The 21,523-nt window shown below is 45.6% G+C and overlaps 1 protein-coding gene across 1 annotated transcript in view; it reads left to right on the top strand.

Moving 5' to 3' along the window:
• The window catches only part of LOC139469348 (xylosyltransferase oxt-like), a 97,408-nt gene that overhangs the window by 58,068 nt on the left and 17,817 nt on the right, over nt 1-21,523 (top strand). The window contains exon 3 of the mRNA XM_071251498.1: nt 9,355-9,480. Coding sequence (XP_071107599.1) covers nt 9,355-9,480 — 126 coding nt within the window. The remainder of the gene's footprint in view (nt 1-9,354; nt 9,481-21,523) is intronic.

A 21,523-nucleotide genomic window follows, 5' to 3' on the forward strand; every position in this document is an offset into this window, starting at 1 on the left:
ATTAGTATGGGCAGAGTGAGACACAGTGTAGGCAGATTGAGATATAGTGTAGGCAGATTGACATAGTGTGTAGGCACATTGAGATTAGTATAGATAGATTGAGGCACAGTGTAGGCAGACTGAGATATAGTGTAGGCAGATTGACATAGTGTGTAGGCAGATTGAGATTAGTATAGGTAGATTGAGACACAGTGTAGACAGACTGAGATATAGTGTAGGCAGATTGACATAGTGTGTAGGCACATTGAGATTAGTATGGGTAGATTGAGATATAGTGTAGGCAGATTGACATAGTGTGTAGGCAGATTGGGATTAGTATAGGTAGATTGAGACAAAGTGTAGGCAGATTGAGATATAGTGTAGGCAGATTGACATAGTGTGTAGGCAGATTGAGATTAGTATAGGTAGATTGAGACACAGTGAAGGCAGACTGAGATATAGTGTAGGCAGATTGACATAGTGTGTTGGTAGATTGAGACACAGTGTAGGCAGATTGAGATGTTGTGTAGGCAGATTGAGATATTGTGTACCCAGATTGAGATATTATGTAAGTAAATTGTGACACAACATAGTCAGATTGAGATATTGTGTAGGTAGATTGAGATATAGTATAGGCAGAATGAGATATAGTATAGGCAGATTGAGATACAGTTTCTACCAGTTGAGATATAGTGTAGGCAGAATGAGATATAGTAAACGCAGGTTGAGATATAGTATAGGCAGATTGAGATATATTGAGATATAGTGTAGGCAGATTGAGATATAGTGTAGGCAGAATGAGATATAGTATAGGCAGATTGAGATATAGTATAGGCAGATTGAGATATAGTATAGGCAGATTGAGGTATAGTATAGGCAGATTAAGATACAGTTTCTATCAGTTGAGATATTTGTTCCTGTAATATTTTTTTCTCTATATTTTTTTCTCTCTGCTTTATTTATGGATTTTGCTTTCAGTAAGTATTGTTGCGGTGTGCTTGAATGTCTACTTAAGGCGTCCATAGTTAGGATGTAGAAGTTCTAGCAGTGTTATCTTGTTCCTATTAGGACATGCTTATGGTTTGGAATTTCTACCTTTTGTCAACAGTTAAAAAAGAGTTGTTATAAACTTGTTTGCCAACAATTGTGGTTCTGGTGAACAAACAGTTGTGGCTGCGATGAAGTGTTGTGACTACTGCATGGGCGGAGGCAGTAGGGGAGTACAAGCATGTGTGTCTGCAGCTGCATGTGACGGCGGCTGGGGTGGGGTGGGGTGGGGGGGACAGCCACTGTAATGCTGCTACCAACATCATATGGTCCACACTTGTCCCACCACAACCTCCATCACTTCCATCAGGAACAATGTCCACGCTATAACGAGGGGATCTCCGTCTCGGGGGATAAAACACTGGCCATTGTTCACACGATCACATTGCCCGACTCTCGATGTATCACAGTGTTTGAAGTGAAGTGCCCGTAGTGTAACAGCAAAATTAATGTCATACATTTAAAGTTTTGTCTCCAGTAATCCATGTCAAATTGAACAACATCATAGAGAATCAATGTCGGTAATGAATGTTTATACAGGAAGGGTTGTTACAGTGACCGATTAGTGAGTTAATCTGCCAGGTCGGTTGTTACAGTGACCAGTCAGTTAGTTGATCAAGCAGGCGGGTGATCAGTGAGTGGTCATTTGGTCTTGTTGCTATGGGGACCAATGAGTTGGGAGATCAGCAAGGCTGGTTGTCATGGTGACCGATGAGTTATTTGATCAGCCAGGCTGGTTGTCACGGTGACCGATGAGTTAGTTGATCAGCCAGGCTGGTTGTTACAGTGATCAGTGAGTGGTCATTGGTCTTGTTGCTATGGGGACCAATGAGTTTTGGGATCAGCCAGACTGGTTTCTTTGTGTTATAAGTCGCCAGGCAGCAGGAATTTGAGCTTCCAACCTAAATGTATTTAAGTTGCTATGGATATATCAAATGACTATCTTAAGAAACAGCATCTTTGTGACTGCCATATGTGAACTTGGAAATCTGTGGTGTGACCCAAGGAAATTGATAACGTAAGCTGGTATTTGTTTCCTCCATTGTCATCGAATCATCGACTTCCCCTTGTTATGAAGTGTGTACACTGAAGTCAATTTGTCTAGACATAATCAGCTTGAGCATGGCAGAGGATGGAACTCTACCTGACATTTGGAATAGTGATTGAAGATGGTGGTGACGCTCCACAACAACATGTCCTGTTATACCACTGTGGGTCAGACTGTGAGGTCACTAGATGGCGCCACCTCACTGTTGTACCACTGTGGGTCGGACTGTGAGGTCACTAGATGGCGCCACCTCACTGTTGTACCACTTTGGGTCGGACTGTGAGGTCACTAGATGGCGCCACCTCACTGTTGTACCACTGTGGGTCGGACTGTGAGGTCACTAGATGGTGCCACCTCACTGTTGTAGGGTGGGTCAGACTGTGAGGTCACTAGATGGCGCTACCTCACTGTTGTACCACTGTGGGTCGGACTGTGAGGTCACTAGATGGTGCCACCTCACTGTTGTAGGGTGGGTCAGACTGTGAGGTCACTAGATGGTGTCACTTTACTGTTGTAGCGTGGGTCGGACTGAGGTCACTAGATGGTGCCACCTCACTGTTGTACCACTGTGGGTCAGACTGTGAGGTCACTAGATGGCGCCACCTCACTGTTGTACCACTGTGGGTCGGACTGTGAGGTCACTAGATGGCGCCACCTCACTGTTGTACCACTTTGGGTCGGACTGTGAGGTCACTAGATGGCGCCACCTCACTGTTGTACCACTGTGGGTCAGACTGTGAGGTCACTAGATGGCGCCACCTCACTGTTGTAGCGTGGGTCGGGCTGTGAGGTCACCAGATGGCGCCGGCTCACTGTTGTACCACTGTGGGTCAGACTGTGAGGTCACTAGATGGCGCTACCTCACTGTTGTACCACTGTGGGTCGGACTGTGAGGTCACTAGATGGTGCCACCTCACTGTTGTAGGGTGGGTCAGACTGTGAGGTCACTAGATGGTGTCACTTTACTGTTGTAGCGTGGGTCGGACTGAGGTCACTAGATGGTGCCACCTCACTGTTGTAGGGTGGGTCAGACTGTGAGGTCACTAGATGGTGTCACTTTACTGTTGTCGCGTGGGTCGGACTGAGGTCACTAGATGGTGTCACCTTACTGTTGTAGGGTGGGTCGGGCTGTGAAGTCACTAGATGGTGTCACTTTACTGTTGTAGCGTGGGTCGGACTGAGGTCACTAGATGGTGTCACCTTACTGTTGTAGGGTGGGTCAGACTGTGAGGTCACTAGATGGCGCCACCTCACTGTTGTACCACTGTGGGTCGGACTGTGAGGTCACTAGATGGTGCCACCTCACTGTTGTAGGGTGGGTCGGACTGTGAGGTCACTAGATGGTGTCACTTTACTGTTGTAGCGTGGGTCGGACTGAGGTCACTAGATGGTGCCACCTCACTGTTGTAGGGTGGGTCGGACTGTGTGGTCACTAGATGGTGCCACCTCACTGTTGTAGGGTGGTTCGGACTGTGAGGTCACTAGATGGTGTCACTTTACTGTTGTAGCGTGGGTCGGACTGAGGTCACTAGATGGTGCCACCTCACTGTTGTAGGGTGGGTCAGACTGTGAGGTCACTAGATGGTGTCACTTTACTGTTGTAGCGTGGGTCGGACTGAGGTCACTAGATGGTGTCACCTTACTGTTGTAGGGTGGGTCGGGCTGTGAGGTCACTAGATGGTGCCACCTCACTGTTGTAGGGTGGGTCGGACTGTGAGGTCACTAGATGGTGCCACCTTACTGTTGTAGCGTGGGTCGGACTGTGTGGTCACTAGATGGTGTCACCTCACTGTTGTAGCGTGGGTCGGACTGTGAGGTCACTAGATGGTGTCACCTTACTGTTGTAGGGTGGGTCGGGCTGTGAGGTCACTAGATGGTGCCACCTCACTGTTGTAGCGTGGGTCGGACTGTGTGGTCACTAGATGGTGTCACCTTACTGTTGTAGGGTGGGTCGGACTGTGAGGTCACTAGATGGTGCCACCTCACTGTTGTAGGTTGGGTCGGGCTGTGAGGTCACTAGATGGTGCCACCTCACTGTTGTAGGTTGGGTCGGGCTGTGAGGTACGGTATTCTGCCATGTGTCTCAGCAATGAAATACTGTATTCTGCCATGTGTCTCAGCAATGACGTACGGTATTCTGCCATGTGTCTCAGCAATGAAGTACTGTACTCTGCCATATGTCGCAGCAATGACGTACTGTATTCTGCCATGTGTCTCAGCAATTAGGTACTGTACTCTGCCATGTGTCGCAGCAATGACGTACGGTATCCTGCCACCTACTTGTGTATGTACACATAGAATGCTCAAGGGGTAGAGACTGGCATTCCTATTACATGATCTTATACAGAAAAATTCTTCTGGAATGTTATGCAGTTTGTTTCTGTTGTGTCTAGCCCTAGGGTGCACATTGAAGCCATACTAGTGGTGTTGTGGTATGTAAGCTATTACATCTTCTGAAGCAGAACCAGCGTGAAAACTGAAACAACACTTCATGTGTTTGTTTGTTTGTTTCTTTGTTCTTTAATGCCTCACTCAGCTATATGATGACGATCTGTAAATAATCAAGTCAGGACCAGACATTCCAGTGATTGACATCATGAGCATCAATCTGCACAATTGGGATACGATGACATGCATCAACCAATTAAGCAAGACCACCAAATCCCGTTAGTCGCCTCTTACGACAAGCAAAGTCACCTTTTACCCCAAGAATGGGTTGCTGAAGACCTATTCTAACCTGGATCTTCATGATCCATTAATGTGAAGGAGAGTGCAGCATTTTGCTTTGAGACTTCATTAGACTGATCTTGTATCCGCCTGTGCATGGGCGTGGCCAGGGACGTGGACGTGTAATCACATTTTTATTATCATAAACATGTATCATGTAGACAAAATTGTTCCATTTTCACACACAAATTCAATCAGTGTAGGCCAGCAAGTTTGTGATTTTCAAAAGTTTCTCTTAACTTAATTTGGATCTTTTTCCCTAGCAGTCCTGCTGTCCTTGTGTAGTTGTTAGTGTTCCACACCATACTTTCTGCCCATCAGCAAAGGAATCGGGACAGACAACTGCAGGACAGGGACATGCACACGCTTCTCTCAACTCTTCTCACTCTTACTCCAAGCCTTGTTCCAAGGCTGTACTGAAAGATAGGTTCATGGATGTGTAGTAATTCTATTCTCCTAATAGGCAAGTCTGAGTTCTCCAGTCTCTTATAGGGGCAACTTGTTCTTATTATTTACATAATGTAGAAATTATGATTTAAACTAATATTTATTGCTTGAGAGACTTCTGCAAGTCTACCTTTCTCTTAACAGAAATGCATCTCTTCAGGATTTTTATTTGAGAGATTGTACCAAAAACATTTGTAACATCATTGCTATTCTCCGTTCTACCTGACAGCATAAATTGAAACAATGTTTTTTTGTAAGTTTTTGATGATTCTGTCTGGAAGAAGTAACTAGAGTGGAAAGCATGCCTAGCTGATCAGCAGCTGTAGAGTGGAAGGAAGGCATGCCGAGCTGATCAGTAGTTGTAGAGTGGTAGGCATGCCGAGCTGATCAGCAGCTGTAGAGTGGTAGGCATGCCGTGCTGATCAGCAGCTGTAGAGTGGTAGGCATGCCGAGCTGATCAGCAGCTGTAGAGTGGAAGGTATGCCGTGCTGATCAGCAGCTGTAGAGTGGAAGGTATGCCGAGCTGATCAGCAGCTGTAGAGTGGAAGGTATGCCGAGCTGATCAGCAGCTGTAGAGAGGAAGGCATGCCGAGCTGATCAGCAGCTGTAGAGTGGAAGGTATGCCGAGCTGATCAGCGGCTGTATAATGGAAGGTATGCCGTGCTGATCAGCAGCTGTAGAGTGGAAGGCATGCCGTGCTGATCAGCAGCTGTAGAGTGGAAGGTATGCCAAGCTGATCAGCAGCTGTAGAGAGGAAGGCATGCCGTGCTGATCAGCAGCTGTATAATGGAAGGTATGCCGTGCTGATCAGCAGCTGTAGAGTGGAAGGCATGCCGTGCTGATCAGCAGCTGAAGAGTGGAAGGCATGCAGAGCTGATCAGCAACTGTAGAGTGGAAGGCATGCCAAGCTGATCAGCAGCTGTAGAGTGGAAGGCATGCCGAGCTGATCAGCAGCTGTAGAGTGGAAGGCATGCCGAGCTGATCAGCAGCTGTAGAGTGGAAGGCATGCCGAGCTTCAGCAACTGTAGAGTGGAAGGCATGCCGTGGGTCAGGACAGGTGTGAAGTGAGAAGAGATCCTGTAGGAACCAGCCCCAGTGTCACTGAGTAATGGCTGCTGGAGTATTGACACACGTCCACAACTGCCCAGGTCCTGTGTGACCCCACCACATCAGCCCTGGGCCCACTTGCCCAAAGCGATCTTTGCGCTAAGATGATCGTAACTCCCATGCTTTAACATAGGCTTACAATAGTCGTAGCGTTAAGTGGGCCCAGGTCCTGTGTGAGACCCCACCACATCAGCCCAGGTCCTGTGTGAGACCCTGCCACAACAGCCCTGGTCCTGTGTGAGACCACACCACAACAGCCCAGGTCCTGTGTGAGACCCCGCCACAACAGCCCAGGTCCTGTGTGAGACCCCGCCACAACAGCCCAGGTCCTGTGTGAGACCCCGCCACAACAGCCCAGGTCCTGTGTGAGACCCCACCACAACAGCCCAGGTCCTGTGTGAGACCCCACCACAACAGCCCAGGTCCTGTGTGAGACCCCGCCACAACAGCCCAGGTCCTGTGTGAGACCCCACCACAACAGCCCAGGTCCTGTGTGAGACCCCGCCACTGACATCAGTGAAATACTCCTCCACTTAGCTTCCTCTTCATCCGCCTGAATACAACTATGGTTTTATGAGATGGCAAAGTGACGGCTAATTTGAGAAACTCATTTCAAGCCTCCTTCCTGCTGTTTCCAAGCTTCTAGTTTATTTTGGAAGCAGCATTTCTGTTGAATGATGTAGAGATAAACAGAAAGCAATGGGAGTGAGCCCGCCCCATGTTTTGACTGGGCAACTTATGTTTACTGTACAAGCAGTAATCAATTGCCCGGTTTAGCTACTCCATCCAGCTCATCTAGAGACATTGCCCCAGTGTCTGTGGAAGTCGTTTCTGCATCTTGTTTTGCTTCTTGTAGCTGACAGTTGTTTCAGCTGACAACTGGAAACAACAGGCATGTTTTATGCAATTCAGTCTTTGTGATCTGACACAATTAATTCAGTTGAATCAGCATCGCGTGATTCAAGAAGTTGAGGCAAATTGTGAAGAACTCTTTTCCTGACTACTCGATTTCTCTTTCAAGCATGAATAGAATTTCATAAATTAGTTTTTTCAGTTGATCAGTCACGGCGTCTCCTTCATTACAGTTGTAAAGTGATTGGTGTGGCCCCTGACCCCAGGGACCACCGCAAGGCCAAAACTGCTTCACTTCTTGTTTCACAGATTTGGTAAAAATATATGGCCAACACTTAAGGAATATCAAAATAAAGAAAACAATTTGTCAGGGTTAGTTTGATTTTGAGTTCCTAAATAGGTTCTTAATATAATAGTTTTCACAAAAGGATGAATTAAGAATGTTCAGGAAAACATATTTCCCATTAAACTTAGCACTTTGTTGTTGTTGCAAAACTTGGGGTCAGATCTGAACTAATTGTTGAATACTGGATATTTCTATTTGGAAGATTTATCAATTTCGACCAGTTTGAACAGTCTGAATGTAAATCATTGAAAGGATGTTAGAGTTCCTAATGACAGCTCTGATTCCCACATTAACAGGCCATTCCTTGGTGAACAGCAACACCATCTGGTAGTTATATGTGTGGAAGCATCATCCATTGTGATGTTCCAAAGCTGGACAGACTTGTTGATCTAGGATGCCCTTTTCTGTGAGCCTGTCTCAGCATTGTTCCCTCACAACTGGTGTTTGCTGAAGGAGTTGTCTTCAGGAAGGTCAGCCACTTGTGAGATCAAGCAGCTCCTCACCAGCAACAGATGGGCCCCTCCGTCACACTCCCATCACATGCTAAATCTTCAGAAGGAAGGATATGTTGAGTTCTCACCCAGTACATGCAGTGCTCCCAGTGATTTTTGTCTGGTCAGCTTTAAATCTACCCCCCCCATGATAGTCAGTTGTCATGGTAATGTTAGGTGATAATCCCTTGCCATGGTAACACCTGGTTATGGTTAGTTGTCAATACAGTTGTAGGAGATAATCAGTAACCATAGTAACAACAGGTTATAATCAGTTGTCATGACAGTATAGGGGTTAATCTGTTGTCATAGTACCTGTGCCCTTTTGTATTAGAACATGGTACTCTTTGTCGCCCGACCGTATACGAGAGTTTTACTGATTGATATATTGGAGCTATTTCAAATGCTGAGCTATCGAGGTGTCTCTGGCAGACAGGAATCAGGTAGAATGAAGATACCATAGTGCGGACCGTGAAGCTCTTGCATACACTGGCTGTGGAGGCAACAAATCCAACCCTTCTCAGGGGAGTATTTTTCTAGATTTATCGTATCAATTAAGCATGCCATCTGTAGCGAGTGGATGCTGGGCACAATGTCTGCCGGAACACCAAGTGCTCATTGGTTGTAACTGGTCTGTCAGCTTCCTGGTGTCCCTCAGCACTACCAAAATCACACACGATGTTTCTATTGCAATCAATTACTGTTATTTCCAGGTAATTGTTTTATTAGATTAACTATGGCTGTTGGAGCAGGTTCTCAGGAAATTTAATTTAGCTGGGTGGCAAATAAGGTTAAGGTTTAAGTCATTCCGACCGTCTTTTGCATTATTCAGAGTTGAGATGTAATTTGTATGAAAGAAATTGCTGTTCGGATCATGCCATAGCAAGTCCAGATAAGAGGCATGATAAGGCACATTGACTGTATGAAATATATAATCCTATTTGGTCAGTGAACCAAGGAGAATACGTAACGAACTGATGGACTATTAACATGGGATGTCAGTAAGCATCAGTGTACAGCCCACTTCACAGCTCTTTGTTATGTCAACCACAAATCTGCCTGGTACCCATGTCACAACGGACTGAGTGAGTATGGTCTTGCCACCATGGGCTTCACACAGTGTACCCATGTCGGGAATCGAACCCTGGTCTTCAGCGTGACCAACAAACACTTTTACCACTAGGCTACCCGACCACCTCTTTCACAGCTGAACTTCCATGTGAGATTAATGGAAAAAAATATGTAGTTTTCTCTCTGAGCAAATTATGAAAGTATTCAGGTAGTACCGGATGTCTGATTTTGTTTTACAGGGAATGATACTGGAACCTACTTCGGCTGTTTCAAGGACAACCTGAACGACCGAGACCTGACGGGCACGTACAAGGAGTTGAATGATAACACCCCAAACAACTGCATGAACTACTGTCTGAAGGCAGGTAAGTACACCAACAACACTCCATCACATGCTGGCTGAAGGCAGGTAAGTACACCAACAACACTGCATCACATGCTGGCTGAAGGCAGGTAAGTACACCATCAACACTGTATCACATGCTGGCTGAAGGCAGGTAAGTACACCAACAACACTGCATCACATGCTGGCTGAAGGCAGGTAAGTACACCAACAACACTGCATCACATGCTGGCTGAAGGCAGGTAAGTACACCATCAACACTGCATCACATGCTGGCTGAAGGCAGGTAAGTACACCAACAACACTGCATCACATGCTGGCTGAAGGCAGGTAAGTACACCAACAACACTGCATCACATGCTGGCTGAAGGCAGGTAAGTACACCAACAACACTGCATCACATGCTGGCTGAAGGCAGGTAAGTACACCATCAACACTGCATCACATGCTGGCTGAAGGCAGGTAAGTACACCAACAACACTGCATCACATGCTGGCTGAAGGCAGGTAAGTACACCAACAACACTGCATCACATGCTGGCTGAAGGCAGGTAAGTACACCAACAACACTGCATCACATGCTGGCTGAAGGCAGGTAAGTACACCAACAACACTGCATCACATGCTGGCTGAAGGCAGGTAAGTACACCAACAACACTGCATCACATGCTGGCTGAAGGCAGGTAAGTACACCAACAACACTGCATCACATGCTGGCTGAAGGCAGGTAAGTACACCAACAACACTGCATCACATGCTGGCTGAAGGCAGCTTCCGAAACGTTAAACAGAGGTGCAGTATGAGGTGCAGTATGTGAGAGCAGACTATGCCCTATGTGAAGTGTGTGGAGTTTGTGAGAGCAGACTATGCCCTATGTGAAGTGTGTGGAGTTTGTGAGAGCAGACTATGCCCTATGTGAAGTGTGTGGAGTTTGTGAGAGCAGACTATGCCCTATGTGAAGTGTGTGGAGTTTGTGAGAGCAGACTATGCCCTATGTGAAGTGTGTGGAGTTTGTGAGAGCAGACTATGCCCTATGTGAAGTGTGTGGAGTTTGTGAGAGCAGACTAGGCCCTATGTGAAGTGTGTGGGTGCAGACTATGCTCTAAGTTCAGCATGTGAAGTTTTTTGGAAGGCAATTCTCTTTGTGCAGTGATCTTTAGTTCCCCCCAAGATGGAGATGGAAACCAATCTGCATCGATCTACCTCACAAAGGTCCTGCTAACTACAACGTGGTCCTTCCTAGTGAGCTGTGCTCAGCTTTCACCTAGAGGTACATTTGTCTCCCCAGATGACTGGGATCTTGGTTCTCAACCTATAAGAAGGCATGACCCCGCAGTAATCTCCCCGCCAGGGAGCCTTTGATGCATAGTCTGTGTTTAATGTAGCAAGGTTTTTGATTCATGCAAAAAACAAATCTAGTCAATATTCTCCATTACGTGTGGTGTTTGTCAGCCATAGCGTGTGATCACAGGATAATGATCCACATTCACAGATATATACCATGTTTAATCAGGCAAATTAGTGACAGCACACTGCAGTGATGGGATGCGAAGGATTTCCTTCTTCATCAAAAGTCTGAAACAAATTTCCTCGCAAACTGTCTCCACTCTACTTCCCTGCATTGTTTTTTTATGTGCATTTGTGGTATTTAGATTATATCTCACATAATTGTCTATTAATGTCTATTTCCTAGGAAAATGTAAAAATATGTGATGTTCTATCAACTTTTTCAAGTTGTAACAATCTCACAATGAGCTTAATGTCGGTGACATTATGTGTTAGTTTGATCTTCAACATGTATATCTCCGAGAGATCAGGTTTTATATTTGATGAACAATATCCGACAAACTTCCTCATTGAAACTTCCTGTTGGGATTCCTCATAAGGTTGTCCCCAGCTATCCATCAGCTAAAGCAGGATCAGGGTGTCCCCAGCTATCCATCAGCTAAAGCAGGGTCAGGGTGTCCCCAGCTATCCATCAGCTAAAGCAGGGTCAGGGTGTCCCCAGCTATCCATCAGCTAAAGCAGGGGTCAGGGTGTCCCCAGCTATCCATCAGCTAAAACAGGGTCAGGGTGTCCCCAGCTGTCCAACAGCTAAAGCGGGGGTCAGGGTGTCCCCAGCTATCCATCAGCTAAAGCGGGGTCAGGGTGTCCCCAGCTATCCAACAGCTAAAGCGGGGTCATGGTGTCCCCAGCTATCCATCAGCTAAATCGGGGTCAGGGTGTCCCCAGCTATCCAACAGCTAAAGCGGGGTCAGGGTGTCCCCAGCTATCCATCAGCTAAAGCGGGGTCAGGGTGTCCCCAGCTATCTTTCAGCTAAAGCGGGGTCAGGGTGTCCCCAGCTATCCATCAGCTGAAGTGGGGTCAGGGTGTCCCCAGCTATCCATCAGCTAAAGCAGGGTCAGGGTGTCCCAAGCTCTCCATCAGCTAAAGCGGGGTCAGGGTGTCCCCAGCTGTCCAACAGCTAAAGCGGGGTCAGGGTGTCCCCAGCTATCCATCAGCTAAAGCGGGGTTCGGGTGTCCCCAGCTATCCAACAGCTAAAGCGGGATCAGGGTGTCCCCAGCTATCCATCAGCTAAAGCGGGGTCAGGGTGTCCCCAGCTATCCATCAGCTAAAGCAGGGTCAGGGTGTCCCCAGCTATCCATCAGCTAAAGTGGGGGTCAGGGTGTCCCCACTTGGCTCTGTGACTTAGGTAATTGAGTGTTAAATTGAATATTTACATTTCAAATGTGTACTAAGTCAAGAATTGTTTTTATTATATGCACACACTTCGTTTATTTTACTTTTATTGGAATAAACTCTAACCAACTCCTAAAGCAGGACACAATAGTCTTGTGTTGACTCTGATTGGTAAGCTGTGTAGCCATGTAACAGATCATTTGAAATACTTAGATGTACAATAACTCTGATGTTGGCTGCAATGAGTTCGGTTCAGTCAATAATTGTGTTTAGTCAGCGCTCCTAGTGTTGTTCAAGTTTTTTATTCATCCCTGACATGTAAGAATACTGCATTGGTGTGCCAGTGGAATCTTATCTGTGTTAGACTGTGTTATGTTTGGGAATGCATCTCAACACAAAAAAATATTTAATTGAGAGTACTTTTTTCTTTAACCTAGCCAGAATGCACTTCCAAATTCTGTTTTTTCCCTCATGTATTATTTAAAGAAAGTGTGGCAACATCTTTGAACAGAAAACCTGCCTAATAACAGCCTAGACAGTGTATTTAAGACTTCCTTAGTAGTGGGGCAAAAACAATCTTGGCATGTGACAAGACTGTGGTCTCTATTGCGTGATTCACCTGTGTGGGAAAGGAGATAGAAGAGGTCCCTCTTCTCTATTGCGTGATTCACCTGTGTGAGGAAGGAGATAGACGAGGTCCCTCTTCTCTATTGCTTGTCTCACCAGTGTGAGGAAGGGGATAGACGAGGTCCCTCTTCTCTATTGCTTGTCTCAGCTGTATGAGGAAGGAGATAGACAAGGTCCCTCTTCTCTATTGCGTGATTCACCTGTGTGGGGAAGGAGATAGACAAGGTCCCTCTTCTCTATTCTGTGACTCACCTTTGTGAGGAAGGAGATAGATGAGATCTCTTTTCTCTAATGCTTGTCTCACCTGTGTGAGGAAGGAGATAGACGAGGTCCCTCTTCTCTATTGCTTTTCTCACCTGTGTGAGGAAGGAGATAGATGAGATCTTTTTTCTCTAATGCTTGTCTCACCCGTGTGAGGAAGGAGAAAGACAAGGTCCCTCTTCTCTATTGCGTGACTCACCTGTATGAGGAAGGGGAGAGACGAGGTCCCTCTTCTCTATTGCGTGACTCACCAGTGTGAGGAAGGAGATAGACGAGGTCCCTCTTCTCTATTGCTTGTCTCACCAGTGTGAGGAAGGAGATAATCGAGGTCCCTCTTCTCTATTGCTTGTCTCACCTGTGTTAGGTAGGAGATAGACAAGGTCCCTCTTCTCTATTGCGTGACTCACCTGTGTGAGGAAGGGGAGAGACGAGGTCCCTCTTCTCTATTGCGTGATTCACCAGTGTGAGGAAGGAGATAGACGAGGTCCCTCTTCTCTATTGCTTGTCTCACCAGTGTGAGGAAGGAGATAATCGAGGTCCCTCTTCTCTATTGCTTGTCTCACCTGTGTTAGGTAGGAGATAGACAAGGTCCCTCTTCTCTATTGCGTGACTCACCTGTGTGAGGAAGGGGAGAGACGAGGTCCCTCTTCTCTATTGCGTGATTCACCAGTGTGAGGAAGGAGATAGACGAGGTCCCTCTTCTCTATTGCTTGTCTCACCAGTGTGAGGAAGGAGATAATCGAGGTCCCTCTTCTCTATTGCTTGTCTCACCAGTGTGAGGAAGGGGATAGACGATGTCCCTCTTCTCTATTGCTTGTCTCACCAGTGTCAGGAAGGGTATAGACGATGTCCCTCTTCTCTATTGCGTGACTCACCAGTGTGAGGAAGGGGATAGACGAGGTCCCTCTTCTCTATTGCTTGTCTCACCTTTGTGAAGAAGGAGATAGACGAGGTCCCTCTTCTCTATTGCGTGATTCACCTGTGTGAGGAAGGAGATAGACGAGGTCCCTCTTCTCTATTGCTTGTCTCAACTGTGTGGGGAAGGAGATAGATGAGGTCCCTCTTCTCTAATGCTTCTCTTACCTGTGTGAGGAAGGGGATAGACGATGTCCCTCTTCTCTATTGCTTGTCTCACTTGTGTGAGGAAGGAGATAGACGATGTCCCTCTTCTCTATTGCGTGATTCACCAGTGTGAGGAAGGGGATAGACGAGGTCCCTCGTCTCTATTGCTTGTCTCACCTGTGTGAGGAAGGAGATAGACGAGGTCCCTCTTCTCTATTGCTTGTCTTACCAGTGTGAGGAAGGACATAGACGAGGTCCCTCTTCTCTACTGCTTGTCTCACCTGTGTGAAGAAGGAGATAGACGAGGTCCCTCTTCTCTATTGCTTGTTTCACCTGTGTGAGGAAGGAGATAGGACGAGGTCCCCCTTCTCTATTGCTTGTCTCAACTGTGTGGGGAAGGAGATAGACGATGTCCCTCTTCTCCATTGCTTGTCTCACCTGTGTGAGGAAGGAGATAGACGAGGTCCCTCTTCTCCATCGCTTGTCTCACCTGTGTGAGGAAGGGGATAGACGATGTCCCCCTTCTCCATTGATTGTCTCACCAGTGTGAGGAAGGAGATAGACGAGGTCCCTGTTCTCTATTGCTTGTCTCACCTGTGTGAGGAAGGAGATAGACGAGGTCCCTCTTCTCCATTGCGTGACTCACCCTTGTGAGGAAGGAGATAGACGAGGTCGCTCTTCTCTAATGCTTGTCTCACCAGTGTGAGGAAGGAGATAGATGAGGTCCCTATTCTCTATTGCGTGAGTCACCTGTGTGAGGAAGGGGATAGACGAGGTCCCTCTTCTCTATTGCTTGTCTCACCAGTGTGAGGAAGGAGATAGACGAGGTCCCTCTTCTCTATTGCTTGTCTCACCTGTGTTAGGTAGGAGATAGACTTGGTCAATGTTCTCTATTGCTTGTCTCACCTGTGTGAGGAAGGGGATAGACTTGGTCTATGTTCTCTATTGTTGTGATGGTATCTTCATTGTCTCTTAGCCATAGAAGTATGGCTACAGGTGATTCCTTCATTATGATTTGCTCAAGGTTAGTTGTCCAATTGTATTCATTGTTTGCAAAGAGGTAGATAGCAATTTACCGTGATATCAATGTGACATGATAAAAATTTACTGTGATAACATTTTATTGCTTTAAATAACTGATGATGCCATCGTCCATTGTTAACATCTTTCCAGCAGTTCACTAATGAGCTGACCACTTCTCCCACAGCTCATATTGAGACTAGCCTTCTCACAACTCAAAATTATGGATTATTTTTGAAAATAAATACTTTCAGGACACATAATTTGCATTCCCTTGTGGCTCATAGATTATTCTCTGTATTCCTCCCCCTGCAATGTTTAGTGGCCGAGAGAGATCTGGTAACTCTCACAGATCACATCACGACTGGGCACAGGATGGTGCTGATGCTGGTGCAGACATCCGGGCTGCTGTGGCAGGCAGGCTTCTTAATAGAAGTCTGAATAGATTCATTATCAATAAGCTGCATCTATATGTATACAATCCTTTGAACAAAGAATTTGTCCAACATCATCAACGGTTTGATCAACAGAATCAGTGCATTGTCAGTGGAACCTACAGGCTACATGAGTATGAATTGTGTTAAGTTAGACCATTGTCTTGATGTAGGCCATTGTCTTGTTGTAGGCCATTGTCTTGTTATAGGCCATTGTCTTGTTGTAGGCCCTTGTTTTGTTGTAGGCCATTGTCTTGTTGTAGGCCATTGTCTTGTTGTAGGACATTGTCATGTTGTAGGCCATTTTCATGTTGTAGGCCATTGTCTTGTTGTAGGCCATTGTCTTGTTGTAGGACATTGTATTGTGGTGTATTAGTGTTGTGGTGTATTAGTATTGTGGTGTGTAAGTATTGTGGTGTATTAGTATTGGGGTGTATTAGTATTGTGGTGTACTAGTATTGGGGTCTATTAGTATTGTGGTGTATTAGTATTGTGGTGTATTAGTATTGGGGTGTATTAGTATTGGGGTGTATTAGTATTGTGGTGTACTAGTATTGGGGTCTATTAGTATTGTGGTGTATTAGTATTGTGGTGTATTAGTATTGGGGTGTATTAGTATTGGGGTGTATTAGTATTGTGGTGTTTTAGTATTGTGGTGTATTAGTATTGTGGTGTATTAGTATTGGGGTGTATTAGTATTGGGGTGTATTAGTATTGGGGTGTGTTAGTATTGTGTGTAAGTATTGTGGTGTATTAGTATTGTGGTGTATGAGTATTGTGGTGTATGAGTATTGTGGTGTATTAGAATTATGGTGTATTAGTATTAGGTGTGTATTAGTATTGTGGTGTGTAAGTATTGTGGTGTATTAGTATTGGGGTGTATTAGTTTTGTGGTGTATTAGTATTGTGGTGTATTAGTATTGTGGTGTATTAGTATTGTGGTGTATTAGTATTGTGGTGTGTAAGTATTGGGGTGTATTAGTATTGGGGTGTATTAGTATTGGGGTGTATTAGTATTAGGTGTGCATTAGTATTCTGGTGTATTAGTATTAGGTGTGTATTAGTATTGTGGTGTGTAAGTATTGTGGTGTATTAGTATTGTGGTGTATGAGTATTGTGGTTTATTAGTATTGGGGTGTATGAGTATTGGGGTGTATTAGTATTGGGATGTATCATTATTGGGTGTGTATTTGTGTGATGGTGTAAAACTATTGTGTATTAGTATCATGGACGATTATTTAAGCTATACTATGAAGTGTCTACTGTAAGTATTGCAGACAAACAAGGGGATAAGTATGTTAGAAATGTTTAGTCCTGCCATGTGGGACTTGGCCTCATCTCGTGAGTGTGTGTCTGAGTGAGATCAGATTCATCAAGTACAAGAGTAATGGGTTTTATATGCATCTTAAATTGAGGAGAGCTCTAGACATGTCCCTGGTGATATAGGGCCCCTCATTGGTAGTGAGTTGTGTTATAATGTTGGGTAGTGAGTTGTGTTACACTGTTGTGTAGTGAGTAGTGTTACACTGTTGTGTAGTGAGTAGTGTTACACTCTTGTGTAGTGAGTAGTGTTACAATGTTGTGTTGTGAGTTCTTTTACAATGTTGTGTTGTGAGTGGTGTTACAATGTTGTAAAGTGAGTTGTGTTACAATGCTGTTTTGCTGGAATTGTTGCTGTTGTGTTGCTGGAATAAACTGCCATACCTTGTATGGAAAGTATATAAACCTCCTTGGATAAAGCTATTGTAGGAACAGTTAAACTCATTAGAGTAGTGTCTGTTTTCGTATGTTTTACCTCTGCCACCTAACAATGCAGGCTTTACTATTGCCAGCCAGTTGGTATGGAAACTTCCTGTGTGTGTATTTCATCCATAGAATCCCCAGTAAGCAATATGAACACAGCGATGTGGGTGATGTACGACGGATGGTCACATGCAGCCACATGGACTGAAACTTGATATTTGCTGTGAGAATCCAAGACATGTTACCAGCCAGTGGTCTTCCTCCTCTGCTGTATAGACGGAGCACCTCCAAAGGTCATGGAAAAAATGCTCTTGAGAATGTTCAAAGATATTTTAAAAGAAAATTAGAAATCTCAAATTTGGAATCACATCACCATGCATGGACGTTGCCATTTCCTTCACAACATCCATTATATCAGAGTTTTCATTCTTGTCGTGCTGTGCGATCAATATTGCTACTTTTTTCCTTGTGAAACCGAATCAGGATACTGTGGTACAAAATTTAATGGTCTAATTAAAAACATCAGTGCCTTAGGAGTGTTCCTGCTTGGTGGGGATATTGTACCCTGATGAACAATCACTGGCTTGTCTGGTCCAGACTCGGTGATTTGCACCCTGCTGTCACATTGCTTGAAATGGCTGAGTGCAGCATTAAACAACAATACAAGCATACATACACAATGTGGCGAGCATGCAGGTCATGTCATACAGGACCACTACCTACATTCAGGGCCACTACCTACATTCAGAGCCGATACCTACATTCAGGGCCACTACCTACATACAGGGCCGATACCTACATTCATGGCCACTACCTACATTCAGGGCCTACATACAGTGCCGATACCTACATACAGGGCCAATACCTACATACAGGACCACTACCTACATACAGGGCCAATACCTACATACAGGGCCAATACCTACATACAGGGCCACTACCTACATACAGGGCCAATACCTACATAAAGGGCCACTACCTACATACAGGTCCACTACCTACATTCAGGGCCTACATACAGGGCCAATACCTACATACAGGGCCACTACCTACATACAGGACCACTACCTACATACAGGGCCACTACCTACATTCAGGGCCACTACCTACATACAGGGCCACTACCTACATACAGGGCCACTACCCTAATTCAGGGCCACTACCTACATACAGGGCCACCTCCTGAACGTAGAAAAGTTGATGTCAGCATATCTCAAGCAGAAGTCTACTTCCCCAGAATCACCTCTTGTGTTCTGACTGATTCCACATTGTCGAGCTTCGGAGACACTGATTGAGTTTGGTTTATGAGAACATTTCCAGTTATTGCATGTCCAGGGATTGTGACTGAGTTGGGTTTAACACAGTGATGTCTATGTGATAGCTGAGGGTGTGATAGCTGAGGTTGTGATAGCTGAGGGTGTGATAGCTGAGGGTGTGATAGCCAAGGGTGTGGTAGCCAAGGGTGTGATAGCCAAGGGTGTGGTAGCCAAGGGTGTGGTAGCCAAGGGTGTTGTAGCCAAGGGTGTGACAGCCAAGGGTGTGGTAGCCAAGGGTGTGGAAGCCAAGGGTGTGATAGCCAAGGGTGTGGTAGCCAAGGGTTTGACAGCCAAGGGTGTGGTAGCCAAGGGTGCGATAGCCAAGGGTGTGGTAGCCAAGGGTGTGGTAGCCAAGGATGTGGTAGCCAAGGGTGTGACAGCCAAGGGTGTGGTAGCCAAAGGTGCGATAGCCAAGGGTGTGGTAGCCAAGGGTGCGATAGCCAAGGGTGTGGTAGCCAAGCGTGTGCATGCTGGAGACGAGGGACACTATCCCGCATATCACCCACTGGCATGCAGTAGGAAGGTGGACCCTTGTTATGGAAACTCTACATGATGATGTTGAGATTTGATATGATTCTATAACACAGGTCATGGATAATAAGGATATATACAAGGTGTGGATTACAGAATTGTTACAGAAAGATGTGGTGTAAAAGGAGTACATAATAGCATGCCTTAAAAGTTTAGAATCACAGACGTTGGAACTAAGTTAGCTTACTACCGCTCCATCTCTGAAAACAATCTAACTTGTTCTGTATGGCTTACAGTACTGCAACACTTTATTAGTTTCTAAGCACCCAGTGCGCTTATTACAGAAAATACAGAATGTCAAAGTTGATCTTATTAATACTCTTTTGACCTGTGTGTCTGTGTTCAGTCTTTTTACATCTTGCTAGCTCAGTCATTCACGATATACTCGTAATAACATTTTGACAGAAGCAGTGTATAAGTATGTATCGACTGGTAACAAATGAATAAATGAATAATAGATAGATAACTTTTGAAAGTTTCTTCTTCCCTGTGACATTTGAACATGAATTGCCCCCTGGAGCCCCATCTTGGAGCACTTGCCGACTGCCACAGTTGATGTGATGGGTGTCTGACTTGGGTCTGACTGTGGCACAGCATGCCAAGGATACACTTCTATCTTTGGAGACACTATACACTATTCTATGAAGAATGATGAAAATCAATGAAGTATTCCAGACAAATATCATGTGAGAAAGCATCTTTGCCAATATTGTTTGATATAATGCCCAGTGACCTGTATGCTTGATAATCTTGATGTCTCCCTGCCCGGACTGCATTGTATGTCACCCAAGTAACTCCCCAGACCAGACCCCCGCTCCCCAGACCAGACTCACCCAGACAGGACCAGACCCCAACCCCCCAGACCAGGCTCACCCAGATAAGACCTGACCCCCGCTCCCCAGACTGGAGTCACCTAAACAAGACCAGAACCCCACCCTCCAGACCGGACTCACCCAGATAAGACCTGACCCCCGTTCCCCAGACCGGAGTCACCTAAACAAGACCAGAACCCCACCAACCAGACCGGACTCACCCAGATAAGACCTGACCCCCGCTCCCCAGACCGGAATCACCTAAACAAGACCAGAACCCCACCATCCAGACCAGGCTCATCCAGACAAGACCAGACCTCTGCCCCCCAGACAAGACTTATCTAGACAAGACCAGACCCCGCCCCCTAACAGGCCCACCCAAACCAGACCCCGCGCCAAGATCAGACGAACCTCAGACCAGACTCTCCCAGACCTGCCCCGACACACCTGCCCCACCCCCTTCCCCTCAAACCAGAGTCCCCAGATCCAACTATTGATGAATTTGACAAGGTGAGGCTGGAGTCAGACACTGCCTATCAGCCAGGATGGCCTGTGGTGTAAGGAAACACTCCCGTAATTAATTAATTCATTCTGTATATGTCCACCAGGCTGACCGAGGAGGTTTCCCTAAGGTATTGACTGGATGCAGAATAAATTCAATATGGACTTGTAATTACGTATCTATCTTCGATATAATTGACAGATATTTATTTGATTTATCTTATAAGTCTGGCAATAGAGCAATTCTCTGCTTTTTATTCAGACCATTTATTGAATCCCTAGATAGGAACTGGCCAGAAATAAAAATTCACCATGAATAACAAGAATGGCTGAGTGGACACAGTTAGACATGATTGCACTTCTTCTTGCCTCAAGTTAATAAAGAAGAACTTGCAGAAAATAGTTGAAGTGATTGAAGAATACGTTACAGCTCCATGTCTCCGGGGTCACCGGTTCCTTAATCTAGAGAGTCTCATCTTGCCTCTGCAGAGTTCATTTCGAGATTAGGAAAAAAACAACCTACAAGCAGTGGTGAGAAGCCCATGTTACCTTCACAACATGAATGATATAAATATATAGACTATAGTAAACTGGAGCTAGTAACATGCAAACAGATCAGATTCATGTAGACAGCTGTTACCAGACCTAGCAGTGATGCCATATACCACTTCCCCATCACCTACAGATTAGACCCATAACTCTGCTACTGTTGAAACCTAGCTGTGATGCAATATACCACTTCCCCATCACCTACAGATTAGACCTAGCTGTGATGCCATATACCACCTCCCCATCACCTACAGATTAGACATAGCTGTGATTTCATATACCACCTCCCCCATCACCTACAGATCAGACCTAGCTGTGATGCCATATACCACATCCCTATAACTCTGCTACAGTTGAGACCTAGCTGTGATGTCATATACCACCTCCCCATCACCTACAGATCAGACCTAGCTGTGATATCATATACCGCCTCCCCATCAACTACAGATCAGACCTGGCTCAGATGTCATATACCACTTCCCCATCACCTACAGATTAGACCTAGCTGTGATGTCATATACCACCTCCC

The sequence above is a fragment of the Haliotis cracherodii genome, unplaced genomic scaffold (genome assembly GCF_022045235.1).
Source record: "Haliotis cracherodii isolate W230 unplaced genomic scaffold, xgHalCrac1.p SCAF_2, whole genome shotgun sequence".
In the NCBI taxonomy this organism is placed as follows: domain Eukaryota; kingdom Metazoa; phylum Mollusca; class Gastropoda; order Lepetellida; family Haliotidae; genus Haliotis; species Haliotis cracherodii.